Source organism: Mustela nigripes, chromosome 1 (genome assembly GCF_022355385.1).
Source record: "Mustela nigripes isolate SB6536 chromosome 1, MUSNIG.SB6536, whole genome shotgun sequence".
Classification (NCBI taxonomy): domain Eukaryota; kingdom Metazoa; phylum Chordata; class Mammalia; order Carnivora; family Mustelidae; genus Mustela; species Mustela nigripes.
In genome coordinates this window covers 157,488,289-157,510,306 of record NC_081557.1, presented here as the reverse complement: position 1 = coordinate 157,510,306, position 22,018 = coordinate 157,488,289, and the positions used below count along the sequence as shown (strand labels likewise).

The 22,018-nt window shown below is 33.2% G+C and overlaps 1 protein-coding gene across 1 annotated transcript in view; it reads right to left on the bottom strand.

Moving 5' to 3' along the window:
* Positions 1–22,018, bottom strand: part of GRID2 (glutamate ionotropic receptor delta type subunit 2) — a 1,183,642-nt gene that overhangs the window by 311,805 nt on the left and 849,819 nt on the right. Inside the window, exon 10 of the mRNA XM_059414235.1 lies at positions 12,498–12,695. Within this exon, the coding sequence (XP_059270218.1) occupies positions 12,498–12,695 (198 nt within the window). The remainder of the gene's footprint in view (positions 1–12,497; positions 12,696–22,018) is intronic.

Here is a 22,018-nt window from a genome sequence, read left to right as displayed (position 1 = left end):
AGATTTTAGTTAAGGATGTGTTATTACTAATGAATGTCTGAAATGTCTTAGAGCAGGCGTGGACTGTTTTTCATTCTTTTAAGTACAGATATTTTCTAGATAGTGAGGTCTCAGTGTTAAACCAAATGTATAAAATCTTTGCCTCAATTAAGCTTACATTTTATCAGGGGAAGACAAATAGAACAGGTACATAGAGAGATGGTGATGGGTGTTACAAATTACAGTGAAACAGGATAAGGGACTAGGTAGTGCAGAGGGTAAGAGTTGTTTCAAATAGAGGGATGGTGGAAGTCCTCTCTCAACTTGTCAGCAGAGATTGGAAAAAATGAGGTGGAGAAAGAGAGATGTCTAGGGAAGAGCACTGTAGGAAGATGGGACCGAGATACAAAAGGCCTACTTCAGCAAGTGTGAGGAGGAGCAAGAAAGTCTGTGGGCTTGCAACATGATAAGGGAGAGAGAGATAAATGAGTTCATATGGAGGGGTGAGGAAAGTAGAAGATACAGATAATTTTAAGGATGGTTTTTATACTGAGTAGGATGGGAAGGTTATCAAATCGCTCTCAGCAGAAGAGTGACTGGATCACTCTGGCTGCTATGTTAAAAATATACTAAAAAAGAAAAAAAAAAATCTTAGGAGAGACACTGATAAAAACAAACAAGCAAACCACTCCCCCCCAATAAATGAAAATATATTGAAGACAGTCCAGAATGGGAAATGGCCAAATTTTGGGAACTCTATGGCTACAATCCAAGGGAGAAAGGACGATGGCTGGAAGTGAGGTAGTGAATGGTGTGAGAAATTGGGAAACATGGGAACAAAAGAGTCTTTTTCTGCTGCAGGGGCCTGAAGAAAATAAGACATAAAGCCTTGATTGAGTGAGAAGGTATCTTTGGCTTTGCTCTTTCTCTTTGCTCTTTTTCATTTAATCTACCAGCAAATCCTGGTCCTCTTTGCTCTCCTCATCTAATCTATTAGCAAATCTTGCCAGCCTACTTTCAAAATATATGTTGAACTCATTATTATTGTTTTTTTTAACATAGTACCTTAGAAAGATCTTACAAGCTAAATCAGCAGATAACATGAGGCCCATTTGCCTTTCCTGGGACACATTCTTAATTCATTTTCTCAGTTAATCTTCACAACAACTGAATTCCACAGATATGGACACTGAAACTCAAAGAGATTAAAAACTCTCGGAGGCTCACATGGCTAACTATGTGATGCCAGAACCCACAACTAATGTCTGTTTCAATCCAAAGGTCATGTGTTTCCACTAAGGATCAGAGGGTAAGTGAAAGGATTTGGAGGCTGGAAAGTAAGGAATGTAGGGACTAACAGTAGATTCTCAATCTTTGCAGCAAACCATGAGCTTTTAATACTGAAAATTTAAAGATGTGTCAAGAATGGAGAGTTGAACTAGGAATGAAAATTTGAAAAGTATGGACAATGTTTGTAATTGCAACAATGGAGATCAAAATAAAGAATCAATATCTAATGAATTAAGGACGTTAGAGAATCTGTGAAGGCTCCACTGATGACATTAGCTCCTATGGTATTGAAGTGAACCAGCTGGCCAGATGCCATGAACTTCCATAACAATGACCTATTATCCATGTGATCCAAGATCACAGAAAATGGGAATGGAGATGAACAACGGAGGCATAGAAAAATAGCAAGAACCTGAGGATGGTGTGGGCAAAAATTTAGCCTTATTTTGAGTGAGAATTTCCAGAAAGTGAAATTACTTGTCACTTTCATGATTTACTAGAGGCCATGAAGTTTGTCTGTTTTATCAGATATTCAAGAAACCTGATTTCTGTTCTTATTGGTGAGACTCTATGCATGCCATACTTCCAGTTTGTTTTGTTTTGTCAATTGCATATGCATGCTTTCTAAAGGAGACTTTTCTTATCACCTCCACCAGAGAGACTTCACAATATTTTCTTCTCATGCATTGAAAACCTTGAGACCCTTCAGATTGTTTTTTAGAGTCCATAGTCTTTCATGGTTCACTTCCCCTTCCAATTTCCCCCAACTCCCTTCTCCTCTCTAACTCCCCATGTCCTCCATGCTATTTGTTATGCTCCACAAATAAGTGAAAACATATAATTGACTCTCTCTGCTTGACTGATTTCACTCAGCATCATCTCTTAAACCTTGAGACCTGTCTCATTATTCCCCTTTACCTCTAAACCTACCAACTTCCTAACAGATTTCAGTATCTGTGTAGATGTCCTGTGCATCAATCATTTTGGGCCATTTCTTAAAAATAGACTTTACTCTTTAAAGAAGTTTTAGGTCTACTGGAAAATTGAGCATAAAGTTCTAATATACCACTCCCTTTCTCTGGTATGCTTCTCCCTAAGCACAGTTTTTTGGTTTTATTGTTTGTTTGTTTGTTTTGTTTTGTTTTGTTCTGTTATCAGCATCTTGCTTTAGTGTGGTACATCTGTTACAACTGATTTATCCAATACCAATGCATTATTAGTTGAGGTCTGTAGTTTACACTGAGGTGCACTCTTTCTATGGGTTTTGGCAAATGATGTCATGGATCTACGACTACAGTATTAAATAAAACAGTTTCACCGCTCTAAAAGTCCCAGTGCTCTATCCCTTTGTCCTTCCTCTTGCCCCATTTTGGCCATTTTAAACTGCAATTCCTTTTGTCTCCTCTAATATTCTGCCATTATCTACAAGGCCAGCTCTGCATTTTATCCCTAGAACTACTAGATTTCATTCTCTGGTTACCTATATCCATTCTACTAACTCTTTTATATTTTCAGTTATACTTTATCTGGTTTTCAACCTCATCTTGACATTCTGATTAATTTTTCCAAAATTTCATCCCAGTCTATCTCCCTAGTCATGACCATGCTTCCTTGAATATTTTGCTTTCCTTTCATCTCACTCCTTGCCAAGTTTATCCACCATCTCTCAACCTTGATATGGATGTTTTAATCTTCTCTGCATTAAAGAAAGTCATGCTTGTTTAGCCACATTGCTCTTACACTTGGGCATTTAATCCCGGCTAAAGGAAGTCACACTATTGTTTAGACACACATCATTGCTAGTCTTAGCAGCAATGAAAAGTGTTAGTCTTACATAAAAATGTGCTCAATCCTCAGCAACATTGATCCATCCTTTTATCTATTTTGATTTAGCAGTCACAATCACTTCCCTATTTCAAAGCTTCCCACTTTCTTGTAGACAATTTCATAATACCTGTCCCCATTACTGTCAACAGACTTCATCTCCTATTGTTATCAAGACATTTGAAGTGATGAGATATGATCTTTCTCAAGCTCCCAACCTCTTGTCTGTAAATTTAAGTACTACCAGACACATTCTTAAAATGTGTTTTCCAGTATCAAAGAAACATCTTTATTCCATTAAAAGCAATTCTCAGTCTAAGCTTTTATTCTATTTTCTGTGGGATCTTTCACATATTAACTTCCTTTTCTTATATTAAATTCTCATTCTTTATTTTTCTATCTCAGTTTATAATTATATTCAGGTTTCTTTTACTCCAAAAACAAACCAGCAAAACCCCCACCTAAACCAGTGACTTTCGAACTATTATCTCTTTCTTTTTATCCCCACCCAAACATTCTAGAAGAGTGTTATATACATATGTTGCTTCCACTTTTTCACTTCCAAATTTTTCCATCTTCTTTGGCAATCTGGCTTCTTCCTCCACTCCTGCTACTAAAAGAGATACAGCTTAGGCCATCAATGACTTCCAAAGAGCCAAGATAGTAGACATTTGACAGTCCTTAAGGCTTAGAAATTTTTGACATTGCTAGTCATAGCTTATTATTTCTTTTTAAGCTCGCTTAGCCTAACTGACCTTCTCCTGTGGTTTGGTCATGCTTCTCAGAATTATTATTATTATTATTATTTTCTTCATTAACTCTTCTTTTTCCTTCAGTTCTTAAGTGGTGGTCTTTTTCAGGGTTTCATCCTAAAATCAGTTTAGTAATCTTACTGTATGATTTCTTCTTTGCAATCTCATGCATTTTCATGCTGTCAGCTACCACTCATAGGCTTAGGGGCTCCTAAATATATGTCTCTTTTTGGGCCATTTTGGTGAGGTTCAGAATCCTCTCTATCTGTGAATATTCCACAAACATCCAACTCATCTTATCCTTGTTTTGAGTGCTATAAAGGCCTCCTTAATCTTGGCTTGCTCTCTGTGCTATTTCTCACCTTTCTGTCTTTGCTTATGCTCCTTTGTCTGTCAGTAGATATCCCATGCTTTTTCACCTGGATGATACAACTTATTATCCTGTCATGAGTATACACAACTCTTCCTTTAGAAAGTTTACCTCTACTTTATTGTCATGGCTTCCATAGCATTGCGTGCATGCCTCTAACGTTGAGCTTAACTGCACTGCATTGTAGTTATGTTTAATGTCTCTGTTTCCCATTAGGCTAAGAGGGCCGTAAGGGCAAGAACCATGTTCTATGTATCTTTATGTCTCTAGTGCCTAACTTACTACATAGAATATAGAGACCACCAGTGAAACATGTTTATTATAGATGCTTTTATCTTATTCACACTTGCATTCCTCCATTGTACCTTGACTAAGGCATTAATACTTTTAATTGGTATATGTTTAAAAATATTTATAAAGCAACCCACATAAATATATGTTTTGAATGCATTGATGAATTAAAATAACTGTGATAGAAATATATTTACCTTTTAAGACTAAAGAACTGCAAAACTTCACATCAACCATTTAAAATGAGGAAACCTCTATAGCGCAGTGCAGATTATTTCTTCTGTTCAGTCTTGGGGGCACTTTCTTCCTCAGGAAATGACATTATTTGCACTGTAATCACTAAATAGTGTCTACTCTTATTATCAATTTCAATATTATATCTACCTCTGAAAATTTCTTTATGCTTGTGAAACTATGAAAGGTGGAAAAGGGACAAAAAAAATCCCAGTATTGGTCCAGAAATTTAGAAATGGGAAACAAGATTCTAAATAGGGCTATTTTAACTTTGCAACTTACTGTAATTAGTTGCATTCTAAGTATAAATATTTCATCCCAATTTTACAGATCTATAATTTACTCTACTTGCTATTCCTTCTGTTCTGTTTCCTGAGTTCTGGCTTTATTCCATTGTTCTATCTATTTTCCTTGGGGGTGAAACTCCTCCCATATAATCTAATACTTGATATTAGTTAGGGTGAAGAAATATCAAACTTTTTTCTTCATATAACCTCCAAAGGAATTTTCAAACTAAATACCTCTCCATGTTTATAATTGACATATTACATTTACATTTGTTTAGACAACTGCAAAGTGTGCAGTTTCTAGACAGAATTGGTCATATCTCTGTTTCTCTCAACCCCACCCCTTCCGTTTTTACTCTGCTATGTACTGTGAGCCTTACAGGGATGGAAATCTGTACACTACTTTTTCCAGGCTCCTCTGCCATCTGGACTCTTCTTAATTTCCACCAGAGTGAAGCCGCTGAGGATGTCAAAAAGAAGAAAGAGCAGAGCCTTCTGTTTTAAATGGTTATTTCAGTGGCTGTAGCAGCAGTGGCAGGAGATGATCCCTGACTCTGGCATCTGAGGCAGAGGCACCATCTTCGTGCTGGCCCCGGTTAAGCCCTGTGTATCTTCATTGGGAGATACAGTCAACTGGACCATGAGTGACTCCTGATACCTTGATTATTCTTCTGTTTTGTTTTCCCATTCCTTCTAATGTCTTTTTGATCAATCCCTGTATTCAATCTCTTCTCTTTGCAATTTCAGGAGTGGTTTTTGTTTTCCTAACCAGACACTGACTTAAGTGTGTTCTGTTATAAATATTAAAAATTTAAAATAAAATTGTCAAGTGCTTCCTACAAATGTTTTCAACTATCATAGCAATTTAAACCATCACTTTTCTCTAATAGGAGAAACATTTACATCATTTTTAAGAATTTTTGAACTCTATATTCCATTCTACCTTCACAAAAGTTTTATCCAAATATAAATAAATGCATACCTAAAAGTCTTTTCTGGATAACCAAACTATATTTTTTGCAACAAAAATATGTATGCAAATTAAATTTAAAATCTCAAATAACCTATGACCTAAATTTCAGGTGTAAAACATTTCTTCTGAGTTGAGTCATCATATCTGTATGCAATATATTGATTCATGGGGCATAAAAGTGAAACTTTATGACATTGATAGAGCTTTTTTTAAAAATTAATTTGAATATCTCATGAGTCAATATTAATTATGGTTCGGGTGAGCATTATGCTATATATTTTCATTTTATAGAAACCTTGTCCAAATGAATGAATAAAAGAAAATGGAAGGAGTATTTTGTTTTGTTTTGTTTTTATCAATGCCATTCAATTCCTTGAAATTTTTCCTTGTTATACATGGAAAATCACTGTGAACTCTTCATTAAAAAAAAAATTCTTTTTAATGATCTAGCATTTGACTACTTAAGTTTTACGCTCTCTTACTATTGCTTTTAATTTTTTTTTTTTTTTTTTTTAGATAAAAGCATCTGGCTTATAAAGGGATGTAGGGTCACCAGAGTTTCTATTGTGTCTTAGTTTGGTGCATAAGAGAATATTAATACCTAGAGCCACATGTCATAAAAAGATTTTGTATGCATGAAAGATATGTCCTTATTTTATAAAGTAGGAGAGGGGTGATTATATAAAGGATAAGGGAAATAAGAAGCACCAAGGTCATGTTTTCAGGTAGATGATTTTTAGGAAAGATTACTTACAGAAATTGAGAATATGGAAATTTATTTCCTGCCATGCTACTTCTATCAGTTTGCCCCTTAAAAAGTCTTCTAGTACAGTACAGGTAAGGTATGAACCTAAATGATAGAACACCCAGCTGTTTTCCTAATTTTTTTGTATTTCTATCCTAAACTTTATATATTTATTATTTCATATATTATTTTATCTCCAGTTTTTGTAATTTTGTTCTTCACTTTTAAGCCAGAAGAAAATAATTTATCAGTCACATTAACTCACCTTAACAATTCCTCCTTTTCTGATCAGAACATATCTCTCAATTTTCTATTTTACTCTGAAACATCTTTTGGCCAGGCCTGAGTTCTCATATATTTTAAGAGCATATTAATTATAGAAAGTTATAAAACTAGTAAGGTGGATGAGAAATAGAGAAGACTTTGCCAAATTCTTAGTTTTTGTTGTTGTTGTTGTTGTTTCTTCATTTGTTTTGTTTTTTAGTTTCTACATATAAATGAAATCACCTGGTATTTGTCTTTCTCTGACTTATTTCACTTAGCATAATATCCTCTAGGCCCATCCATGTTATCAGAAATGGTAATATCTCATTTTTCTTTAAGGCTGAAAAATATCCGATTGTGTATATATACAACATCTTCTTTATCCATACGTCTACTGATGGACGCTTAGGTTGTTTCCATGTCTTGGCTATTGTAAATATTGCTGCAATAAATATAGGGGTGCATATATCCTTCTAAATTAATGTTTTCAGTTTCTCTTCAAAAAATATTTAATTTATTTATTTGAGAGAGAGAGAGAGAAAGTGCATGAGTAAGGGGAGGGACAGAGGAACAGGGAAAAGCAGACTTCCTGCTGAGCAGGGAGCCTGACACAGGGCTCCATTCCAGGATTCTGAGATCGTGACCTGAGCTGAAGGCAGATGTTTCACTGACTGAACCACCCAGCTGACTCAATGTTTTCATTTTCTTTAGGTAAGTACCCAGTGATAGAATTATCAATCATATGATATTTCTATTTTTATTCTTCGAAGAACTGCCATACTGTTTTCCACAGCAGCTGCTCCAATCTACATTCCCACCAACAGCATACAAGTGTTTCTTTCTTTCCACATCCTCACCAATGTTTGTTATATCTTCACTTTTTTGATACCAGCCATCAATATAAGGAACATTTTTGTTTTTAAAATATACTTCAAATATATATTTATGGGATTATGTGCTCTCTCTGATTGTACGTTCCTCTCTAAAAGTTATGTTATGTACTGAACACCTGACTTCTGGTTTTAATGGAAAGTCCCTTTAACATGAGATCAACCCAACTCTGAAACATGAGTGCCACCTCTGGAAAAATCAAATACCTCAGAAACTTTCCATGTTTCTTCTTTGACTCTTTTTTTAATGCGATAGCCTGTCCATAGTCATCATGACAGACTCCAAGAAACATTCTTTTAATTCTGGTTTTCTCTTAGGAAGATAGACAATTAAGTGAACCCATGCAGTTCAACCTATGTTCTTTAAGAATCAACTGTGTTTACTGTTATTTGAAATATACTTAGATTCATGAAAAATGTCTACACTAGCAGAAAATTTATAACAGTAATATACTCATTTTTGTGGAGCTCTGTTATAACATTATTATGTAATTTCATCAGTGTTATTTTGCTTTACAGGGGTAAATAACCCTGAAGAAAATTTCAATATGATGAATCTTGTTGGATAATCTAAATCACTTTATGATATTTTACTGATTATCATTTGTATAATTGAATTCATATTTTTAATTTTTGAAAATTAGAGCTTACATTTCTATTAGTAACATAATAAAGTTAAGCAAACTGTTATGAACCCTCAACATCTTGACAGTCATTCTATAATGCTGACTGTTCTTTCCTCCTTAAAATGTCTTCCCTTGGCTTTCATAACACCACATTTTCTCAATTTTTTTCCTATCTTTGCCTTCTCCAACAAACTTTTAGTAGGCTTATTCTTCTCCATCTGAGAAATATCTAAATATTTCTCAGAGCTTGGTCAGAATGGCCAAATATCTCTGTGAATAAAATAAAAATCTAGTTGCAATAAACAGAGTTACAACTTTTCTGGCTAAAAATCATATGGCAGTTGCTTTCTTTAAGCCCAATTTTTTGCTTTCTAAAAGGACTGCACCGAATTTTAAGTTATCATACAGTCACGACATGCCCTTACATGAAAATGAAAACAATTAAATTAAATGTTAATGAATACTAGCATACTATTGCTTATGTGTGGTTGTTATATAATAAATTCTTAAAGTGTTTAAAGTTATACTTTTAAGTAATCTTTACATCAACATCCTTATATTCCTCACTTCAAAGATGAGAAAGCAAGTCTTAAGAATGTAACTAACTGGAATAAGCCTACAAGTCTAAAAACAGCAACAATATTAGACTAATTCTCATGCTTTTTTATCATCAACTTGCATAACAAATGAAGTTTGTTAGCAAAAGAGCTCATTAAGAATTTTATCCATTCTCTATAAAGCAATCTTTATATTGCTTTTTAATAATGCCTGTGCATTTCTTTATCCTTTGTTTTAACATTGTTGCTTATCTGGGTTCAGATCAGGTAGGACCTCTCAGAGATAGAAAGGCAGAATACAGAAGGTTTGTGGGTTTTTAAAAGAGGAATATAAGATAAATTATCATAGTTTTAATAAGAGAAATGAGAATTGATCATTCTCTCTTTCCTACTGAAAATATTTATATTAATGTTTTTCAAATAAGATTCCATGTGTAATTGATTTAATAAATAAAACAAACTCAGGAAGATTTTAAAGGATATAAAAATCGCATTATTATTTTTCTTATAATTACCGTCAAAACATTTTATATTTTCCTCTTCCCCATGTCTTGAAAACAACTTATTCAGACCTTTTAGCTGTCTGAATATGTTTAAGTATTTCAGAAATAATTCCGGTTCTGGCAATGATAAGGTAGTTTTTACTGAATTAACCCAATAAAGAATAACAATTATAAATTCTGTATCAAATTTAAAAACATAAATTAAAAAGACTGGAGATAAAACCAAAGGAAGGAAGAAACTGAAGGGTATCTGACTCTTGAAAATGGTAATTGCATTAGGTGAGATCCACTTTTACACGGTTTATTTATTGAAGACCCACCTCAGTTTAGATGACAAGAGGTACTGGAGCTCAAACATAAAGTCAGTGTCTTATAAGATTTAAGTGTCAGGAGATGGGAGCCCGAGGCAGTCAGGGTGGCCAGAAATTAAAAGCAAATCACAGACAGGAGAGAGTCATGGAAGAATGAGCCAAAAATTTGTGAATAAGCTTCCCTCAAGTCCTTGGTTGACTCCTAAACTGCACATGCATGAGGATAACTTTTTAAAAAATCAGCAGAAAGCAACAACCAGAAGACTGAAAGAGCTGAACAAAGATTATAATTACTGCTTATGACAGGGAAGATAGAGATAAAATTTTGAGTCTCTCTAAGTCACAAGGGTTTGATGAAAACCACAGGCTTTTCATAGAAACTCCAGAAGGCTATGCTTAAGAACATAAGGATTGCTAAAACCAATTGATTTTCCCCCAAAACTAAAGAAAATAAAAAAGACCTGGCTTAACAACATGTAAAACCGAAGATCCACAAGTTCAGGGGAAACCTATAATAACTAGCTACTAAAACAAAAATCAGTCCTCTTCAGAGTATGCAATCTCAGAGACATAATCTCAAGTGTTCATAATGTATCAACCACAATGGTCAGTATTCAATCAAATGTGACAAAATAGAAAATGAGAAGAATTAGAAAAATGTGATCTACAGTTAATAGAAAAAGTAGTGAACATAAGTCTATCTGGAGATGGCAAAGATGTTGAAACTGTAGCAGATAAGGACTCTGAAACACCTGTTATCAGTATGGTGAAGGATTTACAAGAAAAGATGATCATAAAAAGATATGGAATCTCAGAAGAGAAATGGAAATCACTTTTTAAAAAACTGACATTCTAGGACTGGAAAATAAGCTACCTAAAATAAAAAAAGTTTACCACATGAACTTAGCAGAAAATTGGAGACTGCAGAAGAAAGAATCAGTAAGTTTGAAAGCAGATCAAGACAAATAATTTAAAGTAAAAGTCAGAGAGTAAAAATATTTCAAGAAATTAAATAACACCTCAGTAACTTAGAGACAATATTAGGAAGTTTAACATGAATATTCTCCAAGCTTTAAAGAGAGAGGAGGAAGGGAAAAGCATAGAAAAAATAACTATAGAAAAATTGCCAACATTTACTAGATTATATGAAACTTATTTCGGAAACTCAGTGAATCCCTAGGAGTATAAATACAAGGGAAACCACATGTAGGCAGATCATAGTTACACATCAAAACATCAAAAATGAAAAAAAAATGTAAAAAAGCCAGCCCACACTAAAAAAAGGAACAAAAGTACAAATGATATCTGACTTCTCATCAGAAGAAATATATGGCAAAAAGACTACGGAAAGACACCTTTAAAATGTTTAACATTGAGAAAAACTGTTAACTCAGAGTTTTATGCATACTAAAAATATAATTCAAAACAGGGCAATACAGACATTTTAAAGTTAAAAAAAAAAAAGGGTGAAATACACTTATAGGACTACACTTCAAGACATTCCAAAGGAAGTTCTTCTGAAGTAAATGATGTCAGGTGAGTGAACAGAAATGTAGAATTAACTGAAAAACCTTAGAAACAGTGGATAAATGGTTAAATACCAGAAACGTTTTTTCTCTCTATATTTATAAAAGAGAACTGAAAGTTTAAGTTAAAAAACTATTACATTTTACTCTGGAGTTCTGAAATAATTATTATGACAACAATAGCATAAAGGATAGGGTGGTATAAATGAAATTATATTGTTACAAATTTATACCTTTTCAAAAATGTGTAGTGGTATGATATTACACTAGATAGAATATGATAAAAACACATATTGTAATCTCTATACTAACCACACAAAGAGAAGTACAAAGAAATACAGTAAAAAGTCAAAAGAGAAAATAAAGTCAAATATGAAAAATATTCAATTAACCAAAAGAGAAACAAAAGAAGAAATAACAGAGAGAAAAATGGGACATACATAAATCAAATAGTGAATTATAAACCTAAACCGAACTATTCAAAAATTCATCAAAAACATAATTATAAGTGTGTGAGCACCTAATAGCAGATTCAAAAAAATGAAAAAATTCAAAATCTGACAGAAATAGAGATAAACAAATAAAGAAGTTTAAGCACTCTGAAAAATCAAAGAACAAGGAGAAATATAGTAGTAAGGATAGATCTACCTTACTTAGATCCTGAAACTAAATGAGTAGCCCCTAATTGGTTTTGGGTTTTTTTGATTTTTTGTTTTTGTTTTTGGGGTTTTTTTTGCAAATAACACTGCATTTTTAAAAGAAAACAATGATATGAATTACATTGTGACTTTGGTGTGTATCATATACTGACAAAATATTTCGAGTATAAATTTGGCAAAAGTAAAGCCTTTTATAGATACTTTTCTATTATATAAAATATTTTAAAATGTAGCTTTATTTTTCTCATCAGTTTCTCTACACAGAGTTCATAAAATAGTACTGGCTGCAACTTTTGCACTCAACATTACCACTTAAACCTCTGCTTTGCACTTGTTTTATAGGAAATAAGCTTCTAGAAGTTACAGTTCAGTCATTGGTGATGGTTAGATAGGTAGATAGATAAGTAAATGCTTACCTTAAAGACTAGTTCTCCTACCAAGCCATTCCATGTCCCATCTTCTTGTGGGCTTCCATACTTGTGATCCGGTGCAACATAAATTTCATAGTTAAAACCCAGGTAGTTAGATAAGGCATCCAAAACATCAATGGAGAAGCCTTGGTATTTCTTCGGCTTACCCAAGACATTTTCAGAGACCATTACAAAAGGTTCTTCCTACATGGAAATAAGAGAAATCCTTGATGTCAATCTACAGTGCTCCCTGAAACCAAAAATTAATTCTTCAAAGAGTTTTGCTTATACACAACCTAAAAATTGCTTTTGAACTTTGAAAGAATTAACTTAAAAATATAACTTATATGTTATTAATGTGTCATAGTATTGAATAATGTTTAATCACTTAATTTCTTTTCATTTCTCATTTAATTACTACTATAACAAAAATTAGATGAAAGTGACTATAAAACTTCAGGGGCCATGAATTCATTATTCTTGTCACTCTAGGACCAATCTACAATTCAGCAATAATAAAATTAAATTTAAGAAACCATAATTTTTTTGTATCTTGAAGCATTTGTTATCTATATATGTCAAAAATATGTAAAATAATATTTTAACAGATAAACTCTACATAAACTCTCTGAAAAAAACCAAAAAATTCTAAGAACATATAGTTTAATGAAAATTTATAACATAACATTTACTTGGAATTATTTGATAAATAATTTTGAAATGTAGATATAACCACACATTTCATTGAAAAAACAGCGTCTATCACTGCTATAAAAATCCACTTAAGTTTTTGGCAAACTGTGTAATTTATTAAATTTAGCAAATTGGTTTCTGTTTCTACATCTTTTACCATTTTGAGTTTTTGTCCTCTTACAATTAACAAATAGGCTCCTTTCACTTTTTCCTGGTATTAAGGAAGCTCAATTGGTTTGAAACATGCTGGCAGACTATAGGAAATTAGATAATCTACTCCTAAATTTCTTAAATTTGTTCTGAGACCCCTCAGAGCAGTAATATTTATAGATAACCATATATATATATACATATAAAACAGTAATATTTACAGATAACCATATATATACAGGCAGATTTTAACCTGCCTGGAGGGCTATATGTCTATCTAGCCCATATGTATACATATACATATATACACACATAATTATATGCATACATATGGGCTACATAGACATATAGCCCTCCAGGCAGGTTAAAATCTGTATATACATATATATGTATATGTATATATGTATATATGATTTTATCCTTGGATCATTTTTATCCTTGGATCATTTTTCTTTAGAGACTCACAGATGAATCTTCATTGAGTGTAAAATAACACTTTAATTTGGCTTTTAGTCAAAGATCCAAAGTAAGTGTCTTATAAAATCATTTCATCTATTATAAAAATATTGCCCACCATAACATTCAGTTTTCCCCTAAAAATACCATGAGATGAATTTTTGAATTTTTCAGAGCCAATAGGGTTTCATTTTGTGCCCACTTCTAAATAATTAAAATAAGATAACTAATTATCTTGGTATCCCTTTTCACTTTGGACACTCAGAAAATCAGTTCTAAGTTTGAGGCTTATCTACAACTACGTTGATTTTGTGGTATTTGTAATATTTTTTAAATTTTGGTTTTCTAAACTGGTGACACTTTCTTTTTTTTAAAATGTGGTCTTGGTCTACTGTTTATATCTTACCTCAGAGTAAAATAAATCAGTAAGTAAATAGATAAAGGAGGTGACTGCTATTTGTTCCCAGGTAGTTGTTCTCTTCTGCACTAATTATATATACGTATATGCATATGTATATCTATATCTATCTATCTATCTTTTTATATTAGCACCTGAGAAAAAAGACAATCTATAGTCTCCTTTTAGGCAAGGTGAGACCATGTGACTAATTCTGACCAATGGAATGTAAGCAGGTGTTTTGTGCAATTGTTCTTTCATCTTTCCTCTTTTTTTCCAACTGGAATGAGCACATAATTTCTGGGGCTCTGGTAACTGTTTTAAAGCACACAGAGTGGAAAAATAAGAAGAAGTATATTCCCTTGAGATGTGAAATGCCATACCAGACCGTAACTTTCTAGGATTCTAGAACATAAGAAAAAAAGAAATTTCAGATTTTTTTTGTTGTCAAGCTCCTGATTGTTTTTCCATTACAACACTATTTGATGCTAATGAACACTAATAGATCAGTAGAAGAGAGGTTTTGGGAATGGATAAAAATTTCAAGTAATACTGATTTGTTTAATCCAAATGATGTCAAATGAGAGAAAAGTAAAAATTTAATCAATCCTTTAATATTATGTGTAAAATATAGAACATCTTAATGATTCTAAATATTTATGTATTTTAAAATATATAGTAATCTTTCAGATAATTGTCAGAATTTGTTACCAAACATTCAGTTATACAGACAAAACACAGACCTAGCCAACGACTATGCAATGCAATGTACAAATACTCTGAAGTAGGCCATGAGGTCATTAGAATCAGAATGAATTAAATAAACTCCAAAACGAAGATCATATTCAGAAGCATGCCAATAAGAATAAAATTCTGTAATTTTAGAGTTAGAATTAGTCTACATTTTAAACATTTACTTATTGACAAACCAAAGTAAAGATGATTCAAAAGAGATCTTATTTGATTGATTCCTTTACCAGTAGTTTTGGACCATATACATTCTCTATTTATTCGTGGTCTTCAAAATCTAATAAATCTTTAAAGTTAAACAGCAATTTAATAAACAGAAAGCTGAATACCACTCTTCAGGATGATACTAAAACAATTAAGAATACTAATTAAATGTATTGCAAAACTAAAAGATCTATCTGGCAAAATATTATCCCAATATATGCTTTGATATGAAATATTGTTTTTTAATTTTTACTCTTATCTCATTAAAACAGTTGTTGAATATGCTAAGTTATATTTCCTTAATATGCTAGATTTTCCTTTCAAAATTATTTTTAATTCCAATATTACAAGTAAATACCCAGGCAAATGGATCCTTTCAAAGTTTTGTGGCCAAAGTCTGGTTCCAGAAAAATCAGCTGGAATTGATTAAAGGTCTAGAGTAAAAATGGCTATCCTAATGGTTCTTTTACAGATGACTGATGAATTATTAATGAACATGGTCTTCAAATTTTACGACCCAAATAAACTTTTATTACATCCTATCACTTCTCTTCTGAATAGATGTTTTTAGACTTTGTTTTTAAGCTCTTTAACAGATTAGGATCACTATTTGTACATCCTACCTCAGACCAGTTATGCTTTATGAGGACAATCAGCCAATACATTGGACAGGTAAACATAGCAATAGAAATTAGATTGAAGGTCTAGGACCTACAGTAGAAAAAATACTTTCTCTTCCCTATGGCAATACTGAACGTGGTTGAATCATTTTTATCTATATACCTATTTCCAAAATTTATTCATTCTTTGACTTACCTATTTAACATGAATTGAGCATCTACAGCATCAAGTTACTACACTCAGTGTAGTGAGTGTAGTACCCACTATACTCGATACTGTAGAAAGTCATGGCCACCACTTCCAAAATAATCACAGTTTGGAAAAAGCCACATACTCAAAAAATATAACATAAAACAAAAGCAACATACACTGCAACTATTAAACACAAGACACCAGAGAAACACAACAGAAAGTATTTAAAAAAAAAAAAAGAAAAGAAAAGAAAAGGAAACCTTCATTTTGGGAGTTACTGGCTATGGACTATTTTAACAGATAAGAAAAATTTCAATTCAAGATCACACAGAAGGTTACAGAACAGAAAGTCATCATAAATCATTTTACTTCAACTCCATCTCTTTGGACCTCAAATTTTTCAACCCTTGGATTAAAACCTAGGTCTTAATAATCTGTCTCAAATTTTAATGCAATTTAAAGTGGTATGAAACTGGAAGAGATTCCAGATGCATGCCAGAAAATAAATAAATAAATAAATCTGTAGTGCTCTCTGGAGAAAATATCTGCATTTTAGGTCTTACATTATTCCTTTAAGTAATTGTTTAAACAATGTTCAAAACAGAAGTCAAAGATACCATGTAAAAGGAAATTCTATTTCACATATACAAATGTGGAAATAATATACAAAAGAAATAGATCTTTCAAGAACTCTGATACTGAAATTTTCAGATCCATATTATAAAAATTGTGTTACCATACTAGAACAAATTGACAAGGGACAAATTGACAGGAAATTGGAAAGCACATGAAATGTCATTGCACAATCTGAAAAAAACTAAACATAAATTTAAGAATGAGTAAAGAGAATGTCTGAAGTTAAGAATTTAATAACTGAGTTAATCAGAAGATTAGAAACAGAGGAAGAGAGAATTAGTGACTTGTAATACTTCAGAATTAATACCCGTAGTGCAAAGGAATAAACAACTAGAAAATCTCAAAGCAAAAGTAAAGAGATGAGAAGCAGAAAGAGAAATAGTCTGATAATCTCAAATATTGCTAAGGATATGAAGAAACAGGAGTTGTCATTTACTATTGCTGGATGTTTAAATCGGTTCAATACTTTAGAAAATGTCCTGACATATCCAGCAGAGAATGGATATTTACAGGCAAATTAGTTTTGCCTGTTTTTGAGTGTTACATAAATATTTATCTAGGATGAAGATATGTACAGCAATGTTCCAACCATTTTACTCCTTGGGTATGAACACTTAAGAGAATCCTGGGCATCAAAATGTATACCCGAGAATGTTTATAACAACACTGTACATAATAGCCCAAATCTGGGAATAATAAAAATCCAAATGTCCATCAATATGGAAAAGATAAATCTCCTGTGGTATATGGATCCAATATGGATTCAATGTATATGGATCCAATGTAACCACATTAATCCAATGTGGTATATGGAACCAATGTAATGTAATCCAATGTAATACTAAACAGCTTAAAATTTAAGAACCTAGAGCTATACAGAGTAGCACAAATGGACTTTTAAAAGAATAATGTTGGGTGAAAAAAAAACAATACTTGAAGAAAACAGTCTGATTCCATTTTTTAACATTCATAAGCAGGTAAAGTTAATTGTGTATTTAAGGATTTACATGCAGGTGGAGATACCATAAAGAAAATGAGGAAAGTGATCACCTCTGGGTGATTAGCTCTGAGATGCTGGGGAGGATATCATCAGAAAGATGCACAAGGAAAGTTGGCTTCTGTCATAATGATAGCCTTCTATTTTTTGATCTGGACAGTGGTTGCCTGGTTGTTACTTTATTTTTCATTCATTAATGTCTGAGCTTTTTTCTGTATGGAAGTAATATTGCAATATAAACAAAAATAAAGAAAAAGTATGTTAAGTGAGACCAGATCATGGAGGGCATTGAAGCCATATGAAGTTTTTGCCTTTTATTTGGAAAGGAGCTGGAAATTTGTGGAAGGAAAACAGCCTGATCAGAAAGTAATTTTGAGAACAACATATAGAATGACTTGTGGCAGAAGCAAGGTCTAGGGGTCCTTTGCAACAATGCAGATGAATGACAGGAGATTATAGCCTGTGCCTATTTAACATATATTTCCAAAGTATGTACAGGTGGCTTTGAGTCTTGTATTACAGTGATGGCGGGTTGGGGAGGAGGGTAGAAATGACAAAATCCTGCCTTTAAAATTCATTTTCCAGAAATTAGTTTCAAAGAGTATTAATAAAACTGAGCTTAAGCCAGTGAAAACCTGTCTACCTATTAAGAGAAAATAAATTGCAGATTTCGATTTTCTGATCATTTGGATGACAGATTCTCTAAACACAATCCACAGCAACTGGAATAAACAAAGCTTTCACGGAATGCCTGTAGTTATCAGTCTAAGCACATTAGCACGAGGATCCACAGACTTGCTTGTAGAAAAGAGTATTTCAGTGGTTTGATAATTTTCATATTAGCAGGGATTTATTCACATCACTTGTTGGGTTATTAGATAGTAACTTCATAATTCTGAATTTGTATTCAGTCACTTAAAAAACCTCATGCTAATTGCTTAGTTGATTTACAACACTGTTTGCCACTTGCAGATTTTGTAGTTAATTCCCGTATTTTAATAACTATGCAATATTGTTTGCTAGTGATAGAGTTGGAAAAAAGCTTCTGACATTGCTGATAGGCACAAGCGACAAGCTCTATTGCCAAGACTTTCCGAGAGCTGTTTAGAGGTTTTAATATGCACAACCTCACAGAACACGAGGATGGCCAAAACTAGGAATGAGTCACTAGAAATTCCTTACAATTCTGCTCACACGTACAGTTCAAAGACATTAAAAAGGGAACAAGAATATTTCTTAATGGCCTGCTTAAAAATTTTTTTTTTCCTCATAAAACATGCCTCTGGCCGAAGCAAACAAGAGTTGTCTTTATGCACAGTGTGAGCTTATATTTTGCTTAGGGATGATACATTCCACTTTGATATGGGCAAAACTAATGACTACCATTCTCCTTGGAAAGGCATCATTTTTTTTTTAATATTTCTAAATTTAATTTATTTATTTATTAGTTATAAACATATAATGTATTTTTATCCCCAGGAGTACAGGTCTGTGAATCACCAGGTTTACACACTTAACAGCACTCATTATAGCACATACCCTCCCCAATATCCATAACCCCCTCCCCCTCTCCCAACCCCCCTTCCCCCAGCAATCCTCAGTTTGTTTTGTGAGATTAAGAGTCACTTATGGTTTGTCTCCCTCCCGATCCCATCTTGTTTCATTGATTCTTCTCCTATCCCCTTAAGCCCCCATGTTGCATCACCACTTCCTTGTATCAGGGAGATCATATGATAGTTGTCTTTCTCCAATTGACTTATTTCGCTAAGCATGATACCCTCTAGTTCCATCCACGTCATTGTAAATGGCAAGATTTCATTTCTTTTGATGGCTGCATAGTATTCCATCGTGTATATACCACATCTTCTTTATCCATTTATCTGTTGATGGACATCTAGGTTCTTTCCACAGTTTGGCTATTGTAGACATTGCTGCTATAAACATTCAGGTGCAGGTGCCCCTTCGGATCACTACGTTTGTATCTTTAGGGTAAATACCCAGTAGTGCAATTGCTGGGTCATAGGGTAGTTCTATTTTCAACATTTTGAGGACCCTCCATGCTGTTTTCCAGAGTGGTTGCAGCAGCTTGAATTCCCACCAACAGCATAGGGGGGTTCCCCTTTCTCCATATCCTTGCCAGCATCTATCATTTCCTGACTTGTTAATTTTAGCCATTCTGACCGGTGTGAGGTGATATCTCATTGTGGTTTTGATTTGTATTTCCCTGATGCCGAGTAATGTGGAGCACTTTTTCATGTGTCTGTTGGTCATCTGGATATCTTCTTTGCAGAAATACCTGTTCATGTCTTCTGTCCATTTCTTGATTGGATTATTTGTTCTTTGGGTGTTGAGTTTGCTAAGTTCTTTATAGATTTTGGACACTAGCCCTTTATTTGATATGTCATTTGCATATATCTTCTCCCATTCTGTCAGTTGTCTTTTGGTTTTGTTAACTGTTTCTTTTGCTGTGCAAAAACTTTTGATCTTGATGAAATCCCAATAGTTCATTTTTGCCTTTGCGTCCCTTGTCGGAAAGGCATCATTTTTTATAGGCCACATATGAAGATTTGAAACTTCTCTAAGTTACAAAGGCTAATGGTATGGAATTTGTTATTAAAAACATATAGAGATACCAGGATAGTAAAGCAAACGTGAACAACCTCTACAGAGGAATAAATAATCTGGGTAGTGTAAAGGTAGTGTAAAGAATGTCTGAGTTGTGTGGAGAGAAGAAAAGAGGTCACAGGGCTATGCAATGAAAATATCTTTAAAAACGCTCTTGCAAAAAAAATTTATAGAGGAGCAAATATTTAGAAAATATCACACTAACATATCTTTCAAAATCCTTGCAAAGTATTTTTATCATGCAACATTCAGGTTACAAATCATAGAAGTAACCTTAAAAAGCAATCCTAGGGATCCCTGGGTGGCTCAGTCAGTTATGTGCCTGCCTTCTGCTCAAGTCATGATTCCAGTTGTCCTGGGATCAAGCCCCACATCAGGGCTCCCTGCTCAACAGGGAGTCTGCTTCTCCCTCTCCCTCTGCCTGCCACTCCACCTGTTTGTGCTCTCTCTGTCGAATAAATAAAATCTTAAAAAAAAAAAAGCCATCTTAACTTCCTAAAACTATATCTTATTATTTCTGATTCCTATTTTGTAAATAATTAAATGGCAAAAAAATACTTTAAATTAACATGAAGTTAAGGCTATTAGTATGCAAAGTAATTTATTTTTAAAAATAATATATTTGATTTTATACATTGCTTTCAAATCCTGAAATGGTTACATCTTAGTGACTTACAGGCTAAATGGAGAGTGACAAAATGAAACCAAAAAGCATTCATTTCGTTTTCATGAGAATGTAAAAGAAATATAGAATGTGGTAACAGAATACAAGGTTACCAAGGACAATATGCAATCACAAAAATCCTAAGTACATTATTTCTCATTTATTGATTTTCCCTAGCCTGCACTTGAAAATATGTTTTAGGAGACTAATATTTTATGGACCAAATGATTATCATATACAAACTTAGAAATACCAGGCTCTCAATTTACTTTCTGACCACTAGATAATATTTTTTGTTGTTTGGCCCAAATCTTCATTATTTTGCTCAACTTAACACCTATGTGAATACACACATGCAAGAGTCAATTCTATTCTATAAGCAGTATTAAAAGTTTACTAGGTGCAGAGTACTTCATAAGCACAGTTATCCCGCAAAAAGGAATCAAGAACATGTTTTGAGATCTAGCATATTGCAACTACAAGAAGTGAGTGGCTATACCAAATATAAGAAATCTACAAAAATATTAAACTGAAGGACTTGGTAACATTTGACTTCAGAATGATGATATTTACAAACTCTCTCATTGATATATCATGTTCCTGTTAAAATATTGCCGAGAACAGTAATATTAATAAATGTCAGCTGAACCTTATAAGACTCTTTTTCCATCAGGATATAAAAGCATTTAATAAATGCAGACTAACACTAATTAAATACCAGAATATAATGAAAGCCATATAAAATTAAACTTGGAATGTTTATGACTAGTGTTTTTTTTTGTTTGTTTGTTTTTTGTTTTTTGAAAGAGAGAGAAAGCATGAAAGTGAGCAGGATTATGGAGAAGGGCAGAGAGAGAATCTTAATCAGGCACACCCAACATAGAGCCTGATGGAGGGGTCGATCTTACGACCCTGAGATCATGACCTGAGCTGAAATCAAGAGTCAGATGCTTTAACTAACTGAGCTATTCAGGCATCCCTGGCAAGTGGTATTTTTAACCAAAATAATAGTACTTACAGGAACATAACAGAAATTCATATTTTTTAAGTCATTCAAAAGAGTGTTAATGCTGGGCTTTATTTAAGAACGTGCTAGTGAATAAGCAAACAAGAGACAGACATCTCTATCCTTCTAGGCCTAC